Genomic DNA, 16,389 nt, shown 5'->3' with positions numbered 1-16,389 from the left:
ATAGTGTATATATATATATAGAGTTCTCCCAGATACATGGCTGTCCCAAAATTTAAGAAATAGAGTACTATAAGGATAAAATATGCTACTGACAAGTTTTTTTGTCCACCTCCACTCATACACTCTGGGAATTATGAGTTTTAGAGAACTAAGGGACAAACATGATGTTTCAACATTACGTATTCAAATAACAAGCATGAATTTTGGCTGTATACAGTGCAGTTCAACTTCAATTGCTGAAGTGATTTTAATGTAGATACAGAAAAACTGACTAGTTACCTATAAATAGCATGTGTTGGATCGTGAAGATAAAGGAAAGGATCAACAAAGTATGTAGCTTTTACCATTTTTAATGCCTAGAATACTGTGCCCTTTCCCTACTCTGCCATGTTACTTCTTGCTATAAAACCCTCTCAACAGTTGTTACTGCTTTCTTAAACATATTTAGTGAAGAATGTTAAGTATTCCTCTTCACTAATGACAGCAGAAAGACTACATCCTAAAAATACTTCCATAAAAAAAAATTCCAGTCTCTCTCTCTCTCTCTCTCTCTCTCTCTCTCTCTCTCTCTCTCTCTCTGTAAGTTCAGACTTACTGACTGTTCAGTCTAAAATTAATTCTGCATAATCAAATTTTAGCCAGTGAACTGACCAAAATGCTGTAATATGTGATGCGTACACATTTGAGCATCCTTTCAACACAAAGCTAGAAATAAAAGTTACAAACACGAAAGGAAACATTCCCCAAGAAGAAACTGAAGGTTGTCCTTCACTTACTCGGTCTACTTTGTCTCGAGTTAACCATGGTTCAAATGGACTGATCTCAAAGAATCTTGCAATTAAACTGTAATCAGAAAGTGTTGAAAAAGTATAGTTATTACCAAGATAAAAAGAAGAAAACAAGAACCTGTAAAAATACTTCATACTTAGTGTGCTGTTCTTAAAAGCTACAAATTAAAAGACTGAGCACATTCTCAGCAAACTTTAACTGTTTGCTATGAAATTATTAGTAGAATGGTAGAAGGGTTCTAATACAGGTGACATTTTTAGTTTTTTTGTTAGTACTGTACTAAAATGAAGTAGAATGAGTACCAAAGCATTAACATATCACAACCAAGCCGAGTGTGAGCTTCTGAAACAGAATTTACTTTTTCACATAGCTCTTCAAAAGCATGTCTGACTATATTTTAATGACTAAGCCCAGGCTCAGACTTTCACTGTACCTTCTCGTTCGTTATTTCTCAATAGTCACGATTCTGCAGATCAGTTTCTCCCTTCAGTGCCCAAAGGGGACAAAACATACAGCTGCAGAAATTGTTCAGTACTTGCAAATAGAGCCTTCAGAACGATGCTACTTTCCTCACACCATAGAAAAGATGCAAGCTCACAACCATACTGCTCAAATTTCCAGGCCAACATCTCACTACAAATTTACCCGCGTTACTGGCTGAAATGAATATAAAGGGCTGAACTAGAAAAATCAAGTCAGGAACTGACAGTAGCATTACCTTGAACAGCTGTAGAAAAATGTCAGTAGCATACATAGATCTTCCCTGCGATACACTAAATTTCAATTAATTTGCTACTGATGGTCCCTACTTAAGACCTTTTACAAATTTCTTGGTTTAGCCAAAGCAAGGGCATTCAATACCTCTGCAATAAACAGTTACGTTAAGTTCATTACAACTTAACTTTTTATCCACTAGCTCATCAGCTGCAGACTTGTGGCTGGATAGAAGATTCAAAATTAACTAATGAGCGCTTACGCAAAGCTAGTTCCCACTATCCTACAACAATAAAAAGCAATTAACAATACTAATACTAAACAAGCAATATAACAGATAGTTATGCTTCTAAGCTGCTTGATTAGTTCTTAGTGACTGAAGTGTTCCACTTACTGATATAGAGGACGTGGAAGCGGATACGGAAAAAAGGTTCGAAAAGCAACTGCATAGATGTATTCTATCATGTCATATAGCAGGTACCTATTAGGTCTGAAAGAAAAAACAAGCATTATGGGTAAATCATGTATTCTTAAATATTTGCAACATGAGACAACAACAACAACAGAAAAAAAAAAAACAGAAAAATATCCCCGTCACCCTAAGCCAATCAAGGGCTTGCTTTCCATTTCAATTAATAGCCAAGCTGGTCATTTTCATCACAACAGCGGAAAAAAAATTTACTCTCAACATTTTTACACTGTTTGAAATGGGTGAATTAAGTCAGAAAAACTTAAGTGCGAGAGTAATATGTACACTGCAAGATTGTTTTATCATTGTGTTGGATTTTCCTGCCAAGACATTTGCAGCATGAGGGATGCAGAGATGACTTCTGGGGGAAGAGTTCAAAGGCTGCCTCATGCCAGACACAGCCAAATCCAGTCACAGCTGAGGCCATCAGTCAAGCTGGTTGCACTCTGGGAAACCACATTTGAGGAAAATTCATACAGTGCAGTAAGAGGAGTGAGGGGGGAAAAAAAAATGTGTCATGAACAGCAGAAGGAACATTGAGGTCAGAGAGGGTAAGAGCTGCTCCAGGCACTGGAACCTCTGCACTCTGCGGAGAAGACGACAGTGATAGAAGAGGAAAAAAAAAAAAAAAGTGAGGCAAAAGGAATGGCAGAAAGGAATTGTTATGTAATGACTTGATCTGTCATTCCTACTCTCCAGTACAACACAGGATAGATGAGCTGAAAGTGAAGCTAAGCCTTAGGGAAAAGATGGAAAAGGAAAGGTGGTACAGTTTTTTGTTTGCTTTGCTGTCTTTACTTCACACTACTGCAATCTCCTTTAACTTACTTACTACTGCAATCGCCTTTAACTCCTTTAACCAACTACTTTTTCTCAAGTTAAGTCTGTTTTGCTCATGATAGTAACTGGCAAATAGTCTCACAGTCTTTACTAGGCTAATCACCAGGAGAGGGGACACATATGAAATATGAGCAAGATAAATTTCCCAAAAGAATGCCTTCACCCTCTGAAAATGGAAGTAAGGCAGCAGAGACTCTCCTGCACATGTGTAGTAGTTTTAGAGAAGCATATACTCCTGAGAGTTCCCCTTCCTTTCTTGTTTAGATTTCACAGATTTAGATTTATGGAGTTACACTACGTGAGTATCATCAGAAATCAGGTTTTTCCCTCTACATTGCAACATTCTCATACATAGCTCTTACATACATAGCTCTATACATACGTACAAAGATAACATAAAAAGCCAGTTTTACTTCTACTCTGATAGTTAAAAACCATGTAGAGGTATATAATACAGCTAGACTTAAAAAAAAAAAAAAAAGTTAAAATAAGCAAATACTGTTCTGTTTATTCTGTTACAAAATACCAAACATTAACAATGCAACTTCACCAAGAAAAAAGTTGCACTCAAGCATCATTACACTAAACAGAATACTAGCATACAGCAAGTTCTACAGTGTTAGCATCCAAGATAGAAGATTTTACAAGTAGATGAAGAAAAAACAACGCCATGGTCAAGGCAGGAGAGTAGTAGGGAGAAAATGTTCTATTACAAAAATCAGTATTTTAAATCCAAACTGGTAACACCTTAAAAAAAAAAAAAAAAAAAAGGAAGAAAAATGCCTCATGCAACTTTAGTCAAGGGTTATGTTGCAGACTTCCTATGGTTTTCCAGTACCAATTTGAGTCTTCAAGTTAGGCTATTAGTTATTCAAAGCTTTTTCAGTCATTGGTAGGTGACTGAAACTATTCCTTGCAGCAAGAGACTGGCACCCTTGCTTGAATTCCTGCCTTTGAGACATGGGTCTTGAATTCCTCATCTTCTGTAAAATGATAGAAAATGAGACTCTGAAACTGTAAGAATACATTCAAAGTTTAGTCAACTGCCTTGGCTGCAAATATTATTCTATTTAGTGAGCAGCTCTCAAGTTCTCAATCTCTCCTGTTCATATAGGAATTATTCTGCTGAGACATTAGTGAAGTTAAAAACGAGTCTCTCCTTCCTTTTGTGACAGGCAGCTTTGTATATGCATTGATCCATTTGTTTGCCCACAAGAAATAAAACAGTCGCTCAAAGGATGTATCACACATTTCATGTGTTTTTGCATTGGTTACATTTTACTAATACCTACATATTTATTCTCTTTGATAATGACCAAGTGATTTGAAAGCAACTTCAAGTTACTTAACCTTATCACTGCTGTTAGTCCTTTTAGAAATAGGCTTCCTACTCTTTACCAGTTTTTGAGAAGTTCTTCTAAAACTAAAGAAAAAGAAGTTGAAAAGTTTCTGCCTTTTTCAGAACACCAACATTCCATACACTTAAACTGACTACTTGGACATCTTCAACATTTACAGTCTTGAACAAAGTTACATCATGAGAGTAAAAGATGAACCTGAAATAACCTTGCAATACAGGAATAACAAGCTGCCACTGTAACTGTACCACAAAATGAATATGGAAAAAACAATAAAGTCTTAGATAAGCCTTTTGCAAAATCAATATCAAGTGTATTTTCAGTGTATAACATAGGAAGATGTATCTGAGCAATTAAAAAAAAAAAAAAAAAAAAGTGTTCAGCATCAACTTTTAACTTGGCTTATTAGCAACTGTTGGTTTCTTTTTTCACCATCCATGAATCTAATGCACCTTTCACCATATATACTGGATGGAGACTAATTCTAGTACTACATATTAAAACATGGACCCACAGCATTTGTCAGATGATATTTCTTTATTGCTATTGACCTGTTCTGATTCTGACATGGAACTTTCATACATAAATACACCAAGGGATTCAGCAGTGACTATTCAAGGTGAATTTTACACAGTTTTAGCAGCATTTTCACCAAAGCTATTTTGTTTGGTATGATTTGTAAAGGCTGAATGCACATACATAACATTAAATGCAGTAAGACCTAAAGTATGATTTTCATAGTACTCACAGTAAAAGCTTCGCTAATCTTTCCTCCCAAAAAGGAGGTGGAATTTATTGCAGGTGTGTGCGCATAGATAAATTACATGTACTGTGCAGCACGTCAAAAAAACAACACCAAAAAGAAGTACTACAGTACTTTAGTACTACTAAATTAGAACCAGAAAAGTAACCTACCCAGCCAAGGCATATGTTTTTCCTTTAGCATCAGGATCTTTAATTGCATTAATAATTGCCTTTGCTACATCAACCACCTGTAAGAAACAGATAATTACCAACAAAAAATATGAATGCATGAGTGGATTGACAATCTCCTCTTCAAAAAGTGATTTATAGGGAGAAAGAAAGGGGAAAAAAAAAAAACAAAAACAAACAGGATATGAAATTGTTCTACTTTTAGGAAAACTTACATATACTGGTTGCTTCACTGTTTTTTTGCCCAAAGAAATAAGAGGCACACCACAAAACCAGCGCATGTCTAATGGAGAAAAAAACAACTTAAGAAATCTGTAAATGCTTTCAGTAGGCAAATAATCAATATACATTACACTAAAAAAGATTTGGATAGAATCACTATCCACATTCAATTTTCATAACAACCACTGGAAAGCTATGTTTATTGATCCCCTGGAGTGGTTAAGAGGTACCTCAACTTTGCAAGAGAAGTACAAGTAGCCTCTACTCTGTATAGCCTAGTAACCTTACTGGTCAGTACTTTAGCTTCCATATGAGCCAGGCCAGAAACACGCCAGGACTTCCTCACATTCCAGCACTACGAAACTGAAAAGTTAATTTCAGCTATAATGGCTAGATCTTAGCTCAAGACAACCTAAATAAAAAGTAGTAGTAAGTAACACCAATCAGCAAAGTTTAATTTAGACTTGGAAAGAATTTAGGATATACCATTTCATCACAAGATGAAAATTTATTATTTTTCTGTTACACATCTTTTCTTAATGAAACACAGTACATTTACGATAAAAATATACCTCCACTTTTTAAGAGAAGAGTGCTTTTTCCCTCTGTTCTCTACAGATAAACAAGAGAGCTTTATTATTTCAAGAATACATACTTGCATAATGATTCAGAAATCGGTCCTCTCTCCCAAACATCTCAGAGGGCTTCATAATTACAGCATCTGGAAATTCTTCCCTTACTGCTTTCTCTCCAACAGCCTGTCATTCAATTAAAATGACCACATAAATCAGATCCACTCTGAATATATTAAAAAAATATACCTTTTCAGAATTCACTGCATCTTGATTATAAAATTCAAGGACATAGCATCAATAGTAGCACAAAACAATTGGTATCAGAGTTATTTGGTCTTTGAGATGCTTTGCTAAAACAAGTCTCCCATACTATTCCCAAAGTCCCATAAACACATAGATAATTTATTCTATTTGAGTTACAATGCAATATCATTAGCGAATGGATGCACAAAAGTATCGAAGTTGAAAAAGGAAGCAGCTCTCCTGTTTGTGTCAGAGGAGAGTTTGAAAAAAAAAAACAAAACAAAAAAAACCAGAAGGTTTAATTAGCCCCTATTGTTAGAACAACAAAGCGCTGCTGAAATAGAGTGGAAAAAAAATTTAGTGGCAGCTATCTAATTTCTGCATGAGATTGGTGAACACAAGGACTAAACATCCTATAGAGCCATTACACAGAGAGCTACAAAAATTTAACCCCAGTTTTAGAACAAAAATTTTATTACAATAGGCAACAGAGTCCCACAGGCAGGACAAAACAAAACAAAAAATAGCTGAAACTGGACAGGCCACCAGCTATATAAAAAGACAAAAGTAATAGTATAAAAGTATATTTCCTAATAAGGAAAAAAAATAGGAGGTCAAAAACAAACTTTCACATTCTTGTGCAAGAACAGGTAATGATTTTACTTTAAGGGCTCATAATGGTGACGCTAAACTGTTTCTGTTGGATTGATTTTGATATCATCTACTTACCTGCATTTGCTAAGTCATTTCAGCCTTAGGCTTAGCCTTAGTTAGGCTTGATTTCAGATTTTAAACCATTAGAAAACTAAACTATTCCTTAACAACAGTAGTTGTAGATGCAAAAATACTCAAGCACAGAAGAACAAAATAGATGTTCGATTTCTCAAAAAATATTTCCCTTCAAAGTACAGCAAGTACTTAGGAGGATTTCTAGCCCCAAGGAGCACAGTAATACAAAAATTCCTCAGCAGGAGAAAACAGAATCATAAAGGTTGCAAAAAACCACTAAATATTGACTTACCACCAGCATGCCCACCAAACCATGTCCCTAAACTCCACATCTATCCTTTTCCTGAAAACCTCCGGGGGCAGTGACTCCAAGACTTCCCTCAGCAGCCTGTTCCACTACCTTACTTCTCTTTCTAATAATTGGATATTAGAAAAATACTATCTGACAGAGTAAATTCACATGCTGATTTCTCTCAAAGAGACTTCCTTTTTAGAAAAAAAAAAAAAAAAAAAAAAAAAGGCAAAAGTAGGATATCTGAGAATACATTCAAAAGAATTCTAGACTTACTTTACTCCTCAGGTATTTGGAAGGACTCTTCATGCTAGCATTTAGGTGAGAGATATGAATGAGTGTTTCCACACCAGCCTCTCTTGTTATCTGGGCAATACTTTTAGGAATATTTACAAATTCATCTTCAAAACTGAAGTTTCTGAAAGAAAGCAAAGACAAATCTTAAATAAAGAGCAACCATCAGTACAACCAATTGTACTAAGCAGTAGCAATCATCACATATTACCTGAACATATTTCAAAAATCTATCTTTATGCACTTTGTTAGAAAGTTTCCTTTTGTGAGGAATTCTTCATATAGTACATACGTGAGACAAAGAAGCACAATAGAGAGCCTCAACTACAGCAGTAGTACTACCCTGCTTTTCCATCTGGCAAGATTAAACCAGAATGAATTACAGAACCACAGATTATTAAGGTTGGAAAAGACCACTAAGATTATCCAGTTCAACCATTAACCTATCACCACCATGCCACATTTACATGCTTCTTGAACAGCAACACAGACGGGGGCTCATCCCCCTCTTCCAACACCTCACCACTCTTTCTAAGAAATAACTTGTGTTCTAGATACTTCACCAGCTTTATTCCCTTCTTTGGATGTGCTTGAGGACCTCAACATCTTTCCTGTGGTGAGGGGCACAAAAATATAATGGCCTCACCATTGCCACGTACAAAGAGACTACCACTGTCCTGGTCTTACATCATTTTGGGTACAAGCCAGGATGCTATAGGCCTTCTTGGCCACCTGGAGGTACTGCTGACTTATGTTCACCCTGCTGCCAACTAACACTCCCTGATCCTTCTCCACCATGGGTTTTCAGCCATGCAGCCCCAAGCCTGTAGGATTGCCTGGGGCTGTTGTGAGAAAAGTGCAGGACCTGGCACTTGGTCTTCATAGATGAAGCTCATAAAATTTGCTGCAGCCCAGAGATCCAGATCACCATAGGGCTTTCCTACCTTGTCATGGTTTTTGTTAACAGTATTCCACATCATAACATCATGTAGTACACTGGGAGTAAAAGAGTTAACACTCCAGTTCCATATACCTGTCTCAGAAGAGAAGAAGAACTATATACTACATCCCCCAGAGGACTCTGCATAGTTCAGTTTCTGTTTTCTGTTCAGGGGGAAAGACAAAACTATTCACACATCAGGCAGTACCCCCTCTTTTCTCTTTTGCCTCAGCCCAGTTAAGACATCTGTCTCAGCATTAGAGTAAGGCCTTTGTTTTTCACACACTTGCTCTCATTCTATTTGTTTAATTAGCTCCAAGATACAAATGAATTAAAAACACAGAATTATGGAACCATTTGTTTGAAAGGGACCTATGAAGATTATCCAGCCTAACACTCCTGCAGTGAACAGGGACATCCTACAGCAAGATCAGCCTGCTCAGAGTCTGGCTTGGTCTGACCTTGAATCTATCCAAGGATGGGGCATTCATCACACCTCTTTGGGCAACCTGTTCCAGTGCTTCACTACTCTAACCATAAAAAAATTCCTTACATCCAGTCTAAATTTCCCCTCTTCTAGTCTGAAACCGTTTTCCCTCCTCATATCACAGCAGACCTTGCTGAAGCGTCCTTCCCCTTCTTTCTCATAGACTCCCTCTAAATACCAGAAGGCTGCCATCCAGTCTCCCCAGAGCCTTCTCTCCAAGCTGAAGAGACACAGCTCTCTCAGCCTGTCCTCAGAGGGGAGGTGTTCCACCCCTCGGATCATTTTCCTGGCCCTCTTCTGGATTTGTTCCAATATTTCTATCCATCTCTTGTACTGAGGACTAACACACCTGAATGCAGTACCCCAGGTGACACCCCATCAGCACAGAGAAGCAGGATCACCTCCATAGACCTAACACACCTGAATGCAGTACCCCAGGTGACACCCCATCAGTACAGAGGAGCAGGATCACCTCCATAGACCTGCTGTCCACACTTCTTTTGATGCAGCCCAAAAACACTGTCAGATATACAAAGCCTCAGTTAAGTTACGCTGGGTGAGTTTTCTCAACTAAACTGTTACAGACTCCAACAGTGGGATAAGGAGATAAGAGATTATCAGAAAAGATGACACATTACAAGTCTGAATGCAGTATCAAAGGCTCTCCCAAAAGTTATGTATGACACTTGATTAGATAAGAAACAGCTAAAAAAAGCGTTTGCTAAGAGATACACCATTTTTGGAAAAATAACTGTAGAACTTGACATAATGACCAAATGACTATTCACGAGAAAATAAGTGCAATAGCGACTTTAGACCTGTAAACATCCATGAAATTGAGACCAACATTCCACTGTCTGTCGTGGTAGCAAAATTATATGCAAAGGCAAATAACATAGTTAATTTGTTTTTGTATTTGACAGTTCTGTACTAACAAGGTTTTAGATAAAATGAACATTTCCCAGAGAACAGAAAAATCTTTATCACAGCCTACTATAATAGACTACAATCAATCATGACCCCAAAGTGACAAGATGAAAGCCCACTTTCGTAAGAAGATAAAGGAGCCCACAGAAACCTGCAAACCTCTGCCAGATATAGAAAAGCACTTGTGGAACATCAGAAAAGCAGTATGTTTATCAGTTAATGGAACAGAAGTGATACACTAGAAAATTACAGGAAAAAAACTGCTTCTCAACAGCAGAAGCTAGTTAAACATTTAAACTGGAAGAACTTGTATATACAATATTTCAATTACACCTTTTCACAGATGGCAAAAATAATGTCAGCATCACTACATACTACACATACTGTAAAAAAAAAAAAAAAAGTGGCAATAAAAATCAATACCTGCAGCAAATCTATTCACCTAAGGAAAAAGAATGAAAAAAAGGTTATTACTTTGTTTCCCATTCCTTTCCAACAAGATTAATGACCACATTGCTGTGCTCCACGGCTCTTCGGGTAGAATCTTTGTCCTTACTGTCCCACTCCTGTAAGGAGAAAATCAGATGGGAAAAAGATGAGATAGTGTATAAACAGGCATAATCAAAAAAAACTTTCACACCGTTTCCATTCTGAAGCTAAACAATTGCTGGAGTTCTGAGTTTGAGAATGATTAACAGACCATCTTGTAGAGCAGTGGTATTATATTTGATCTGAAGCCAAAGCAGAAGACTTACTAAGAAGAGAAGTTGCCCCAGGTCACCCATCTGTCGCAGATACATGAGGTCATATTGATCACAGCGATAAGGTATGATTACTTGAGATCCAATGCGACCTAAGCATTAAAAAAAAAAAATCATTTATCTGAAGCTATTACGTACCTAATTAGATAAAATTAGAAATACAAAGCATTTTTTCCTGCCACTGAAGCACAACATAACCATCTTGAGAGAAGAGTTACTTCCTAAAACTTAAATTCAAAAAAGATAATTATAAAGAATTCCAAACAAATTCCTGCAAATTTTAACTATAATTTTCTAATAGTGCCAAAACAAAAAGAATCACATACAGAGTATGCATCTTCTCAGAGCTGCATTTCACATACTGGAAAAATAGTATGTGAAGCTGTCATGGTTTTATGATTTTGGGTTATCGATATTCCACACCACAACATCATGTAGTGCACTGGGAGTTGAAGAGTTAATGCTCCAGTTCCAGGCACATGTCCCAGTAGAGAAGAACTGCATCTCCAAGAGGACTGTTTGCTGTTCTGTTACCATTTCCACTCAGAGGGAAAGTTACAAAACCATGTGAAGATCACTTGACCTTCCTCTTTTCTCTTCTGCTCAGCCTAGCTAGACATCTTGCTTCAGCATTAGAGTAAGGCCTTTGGTTTTTGGATACTCTTTCTCATATTATTTATAGACTTCAATTCTAATTACATTGTATTACATTGTATTATAGTGTTATCTTGTGTTCCCATCTTCTTCAGTTAATTAGTTTTGTTTCTCCTCAGATCACATCTCTCTACCCTTTCCCCTCTTCCCCAAGGTGTGGGTCCTCCCCACCCCACTAGTCACAAAACTGGGCTGAACCAGCCTGCAAAACGTTGACAGAAGACCGATAGACCTTAATGACTACAACAGCCCTCATGTTTCTGAATTTCCTACATTAAAACAGTTTTCACTAATTGCCACATCTTGGCACTTCCAAATAGTCCAATAGTACAAAGAAATTACATTCCTGCACTGTTGCATTTTTAAGACCCAAGGTGTTACAGCCTTCAAGATTGTTCTGTAACCTGAAGAAAAACTGGCATTTGATTAAGCACTTAAACTATGAATTGGTAATCCTGAAGAACATTACCTAAACGATTGACAACATAACGCCCCAGAAAACCTGTAGCTCCAAAGACAGTGGCCACAATGCCACTAACAGAGGATCGTCCACTTCTCCCACGAGGGATCACCGCGTGATGAACTTGGTGCTGCTGCTGCAACACGTATGGCACCACAGATAATGCAGAAGTGCCAGAGCCTACAACACAAAATGGGACAGCATATAAGACAAACTGAAAGTTATCAGTGTCAACCCAAAGTTTTTTTTGTTTTGGTTTGGTTTTTTTTTTCCTCATTATTGACCTATTTTATTTAGCCTCTGCTAGATGGATGCCCCATGTCAGGATATTTCAGAGACATCTGGATAGGTCAGAGAAGTTTGAGGGAGATGCAGATGAAAAAAAAGACCAAACTAAAACAGAGAACAAGCAGTCTAAAGCTAATGGCTCCTAAACAGAAATTGAAAGTTAACTGGCTGTCATAAGTATTTGGTGAATGAGGTGAGACACAGAAGTTAAACAAATAAAAACTACATGCTACATAAAGGTGGGCCTCACCTGAGTATGTTCCTAGATCTGGAAATTATCAGAAACACTTAAGAATCATTCTAGATATGGTTAACCAGACTTTTTACTTCAGTCCAAATAAAGCAAACTCATGTTAGAGGAGAGAACAGCCCTCCTACATCATGGCTCTGAAGTCCAGGAAAATAAACAGATGCAATGACCCAGATCCACAATGCAGAGCATTGACTCAAAGCTGTTTTTGTTGTTGTTGAAAAAACAAACAAACATATACATAAAAAAAAAAAAAAAGCACATAAGCTATGGAAAATTGAAAGCCACAGAAACCAGAAATCACTGGGATGTCGATGTAAATTGACAAGCTCCACAAGAAAGTTTAAAGAGAAACGAGTCCATTCCAATCAAGTTAGCCAAAATAAAGAACTCTGCTTGTAAGATTTTTTAATTAAAAGAGTTTAATGCTACTACGTGTTCATGAACATAAAAATAAAGGAGCAGATGAAATGTGGAGTACATAAACACACTACAGACATCCTGCTGTTAACAAAACCAGACCATAGCAGCTATCATTGAAAAATAAGAAAACCAGTAAATGATCTTCCAACTTCTAAAAGATCATGCCCATAAGGCATTTTCCAGATAAACAAATTTGATCTTCCCAACATAAGGTTAAGTAGCAAGAACCACTGAAAAAAAAAACCAAGATAATTTTTCCTAATACATGTTAGAATTATGTTAATTAGGAAATTAAAAAAAAATCCACCCATACATAGAAGGAGCTAATTTTGTCCAATAACAGCTAGATATTGCCAGTTAGTAGCATGAATGCTCTTAGCACAATGTTAAGAAATAAAAAAGAAAAAGTACGCTTGGAGATAAGTTATTTATATTATCGGATTTAAACTAGAGAATCCAGCAAGACCTCAGTGCTTGAAGGTGCACCTGTACTAAAAAGTTTGTCTCTTCCCCTCTCTTCATATCCTACAAATTAGAAAAATCAACATACCACAGTTCCAACTTCAAAACAAAGGCAGTTTGCCACCCACTAAAAAAAACACAACATAATCAAAGATATACATTTGGACTCAAAACAGCACGTTGGTTTTCTCAAGTAATACAGTAAGTTCATATTAAACTTGACAACATCTCAAACTGAATTCTAAGGCATATGCTAATTCACTGTTGCAATATTCACAGATTATCTTCACACTGTGTTTCCCATCAAAACCTCTGTGTTCTACTCAAGAGAATTACAGGGAAGGTAGTCACAGAATCATAGGGGTTGGAAGGGATATGTAGAGATCATCTAGTCCACTCTTCTCTCCCCCCCTAAAGCAGGTTCTCTTCAGAAATTTCAGAAAGCACCCAAGCAGGTTTCAGGATCACCAGAGGAGACCCCCCATTCTGTCTGGGCATCTTGTTCCAGAGCTCTGTCACTTTCTAAATACTTTTTCCTCCTGTTCATAGAGCTTCTTGTGTTTCAGTTTGTGCTCATCTTAAAGACATTATCATGCTATTATCACAACGTTATCTGACACAAATTATATAAATATATGTAGGTTGTGCATTTGTATAAGTGCCTTCAAAAAAAAAGCAAGTTTCATAGAATCTTGTCTCACCAACTTCTGAAAGTACTACATTATGCAGTTTTCCTGGCTAAGCAAAAATAATCAGTCTAAAATTTCAAATTTTTACACTCAAAATACTTCAGGAGGGAGCTTGCTTTTTTATTTTTTAAATCTTTTTCAAAAACAACAAAGTAAACTTGCATATGTGAGCAGGATTGTCTACAGGATACTCTGTACAGAAATAAGCCCATTGCAACATAATGGGTGCCTAGAAAGTGAAGACCAGCTGAGCGTAAGTGCAAGAGGCAGGCAACTGGATGAACTTGTTACCTTCATTCTTGCAGTGTTCTAACAAGAATTTTTTGTTACTTAACTTATTACTAGGAGAAGCAAACCTGTAGGAAAAAAAAAGTCACTGAGTTCTTTACAGCCAGCTGGATTCCTTCAGTTATACCAAAATGCTGCAAAGCATGCCAAGATGGTAAAAAATAAATCTTGATGACAACTGTCGTTCTTATTACTTCATCCACATACACTTTTCCAACAGCTTGTAATAAAAAAAAAAAAAAAAAAAAAAAAAAAAAAAAAAAGTAATAAACCATATCCTAATATCCTACTTACAAAATTAACAAACACTATCTTTGTTATTCTTCACTATGAACATTTCAGACCTTAGAATGTAAAATGTAAAGGAAACAAAATTTTAGTCCAATGTGAGCACCTTTTCAATACACTATTATTTAAGAGATCAAGCCACTTAAGAACATGAAAATCAATCTGGAAAATTTATACAAGCATTTTCCAACTACTTTATGTTTTCGTCATTGCTTTTTGTAAAAATTATCTTCCTCAAAAAATATTCAGTCATTATCACGTTTTCTCCCACCTGTGTACACACCACACCTGCTACTTGTCTTACACTCTAAGTTCTTTAGTGGTGTACACCTTCTCTTGTTCTATAATTACATAAAAATTAACAATTAACAATTAATCACCACCTATGGTCACATGCTCAGTTACTGAAACACTTAAAAAAGTGAAATAAAAATGAAAATAAGAGGTTGACTTTTAAGCATATCCATGAAACTCAAACCCAGCAAGCTGGACTAGACTGACGCACCAGATTTACAACTAGTAAAGGACCTTCTGTGAGGTGTGCAGCCCAAACAAAATGCAGGACAACACAACTTGAAAGCCTCATACAGCTTTTTTACAGCCTGTTTGAATATTTCCAGATTAAACAGCGCTGCTTACATCTTTTTGACCTACAATCATGCATAACTCAACCTTGCCCAGGGATCCCTCCCCAGAATAGTAGGATTCCACCTTCATCACTAACCAGAATACATCTATCACTAGAATTTCTGCCTATTTTTCCTTATCTCAACCAGTTTATAAACACCGATTTGGGTTAAAATATCGATACTAATCTACAACCATACTTCTCCTGAAGACATACTGCTGCAATTAGAAGTGCATTAAGCCCTTGAACTTCTATCACCCGACTAACTTTGCTTTCTACTACTTTTTACAACAGAGGCATACACAGTAAAATTATTGGCTAGCAGTTCCAGTAAAAAATAAACCTATTGCACAGCTATGCCAACAACTAGCACCCTAGCTTCAAAGCATAATGTCATGACGCCCCTGTGACGAACGCCCGCTACAGCCAAGCTAGCTTGCTCCCTCATTCCTCCTCGGGGACCGCTGTAGCGAGAACACGGTGGTCGACAGTCTGGGGTCGGCACAGCAACGTGCAGAGCACCCACAAAGCGGCGCGGAACTGACAGACATCCCCAACCCTGTCGCAGCCCGAGCCGTAGAAGAGAGAGTGGAAGGGCGGCCTAGGAGCCTGCACCGCTTTCGGGCGGCGGTCACACTCACCTGTCCTTGGCAGCAAAAGGCCGCGAGAAGACCAAGGGTACCGGACAGCAGCCGCCATCTTGCCTCACCCACAACTCCCCGCGCCAGACGGCGTACACACAGGATTAAACGCGGCACTGGCGCGTGCGCAGAAACGTTCGTCTCTGAGGAGCTGGAATTCTCGGGCTAGCAGGGCGTGCGAGCTTAGCGCAGCGGCCTCTCCGCCCGCCGCTGGCTTGACGGTGCCGCAAAAGGGCTCGTGAGATTGCGGCCGGAATCGGAGCCGCTAGTGGGAGTGGGGAGCTCGAGCGGCTCAGCTTTTGGACTCGCAGCTCTGGACAATGGGTAGCTGTGTTTGAAAACCCCGCACTTAAATATTGCTGATCTTTCAGAAGCTCTGTGCATTCTTAGACTTGTTCCTTCATGTCTGCCCAGTAGGAAATGAGCCAAGCCCCACACCAAAACGACAGTAACTTTGGCCACTGCTGAACCAAATGATGGAAACATTTTAGTAACTCATTGCTTACACCTTGTACCACCTGGCCTCATTAGACTAGCTTTCGTTGGGAATTACCTTGATGACACACACTGCCATAAAATGCATAATTTCCCCTGCAGTCTTCCCCATGGTACCAACACTTTTTCTCCAGGGCAAGTGCTGCTGTTGAGCTTGCACTGTAGCAGTACACAGGCACAAGGGAAATGTTACATCACAACTTGAACTTTTTTCTGATTTAAAGGGACACAGCCAACTTGAAAATTAGTT

At 37.8% G+C, this 16,389-nt stretch overlaps 1 protein-coding gene across 1 annotated transcript in view; it reads right to left on the bottom strand.

Annotated features, from left to right (window-relative positions):
• Positions 1–15,748, bottom strand: part of NDUFA9 (NADH:ubiquinone oxidoreductase subunit A9) — an 18,775-nt gene extending 3,027 nt beyond the window's left edge. Inside the window, exons 1-10 of the mRNA XM_042834987.1 lie at positions 15,645–15,748; positions 11,697–11,867; positions 10,568–10,665; positions 10,287–10,378; positions 7,441–7,582; positions 5,981–6,083; positions 5,319–5,386; positions 5,086–5,162; positions 1,898–1,993; positions 777–843 (exon numbers count right to left, since the gene is read on the bottom strand). Of these exons, the coding sequence (XP_042690921.1) occupies positions 777–843; positions 1,898–1,993; positions 5,086–5,162; positions 5,319–5,386; positions 5,981–6,083; positions 7,441–7,582; positions 10,287–10,378; positions 10,568–10,665; positions 11,697–11,867; positions 15,645–15,702 (972 nt within the window). The 5' untranslated portion in view covers positions 15,703–15,748. The remainder of the gene's footprint in view (positions 1–776; positions 844–1,897; positions 1,994–5,085; positions 5,163–5,318; positions 5,387–5,980; positions 6,084–7,440; positions 7,583–10,286; positions 10,379–10,567; positions 10,666–11,696; positions 11,868–15,644) is intronic.
• Between the last annotated feature and the right edge of the window lie 641 nt (positions 15,749–16,389).

This window comes from Centrocercus urophasianus, unplaced genomic scaffold (assembly GCF_019232065.1).
Source record: "Centrocercus urophasianus isolate 14NV4802_14NV808 unplaced genomic scaffold, USGS_Curo_1.0 seq_5, whole genome shotgun sequence".
NCBI lineage: Eukaryota > Metazoa > Chordata > Aves > Galliformes > Phasianidae > Centrocercus > Centrocercus urophasianus.
Note: the sequence above shows the minus strand (reverse complement) of the source record. Positions and strands in the feature narration are given on the sequence as shown.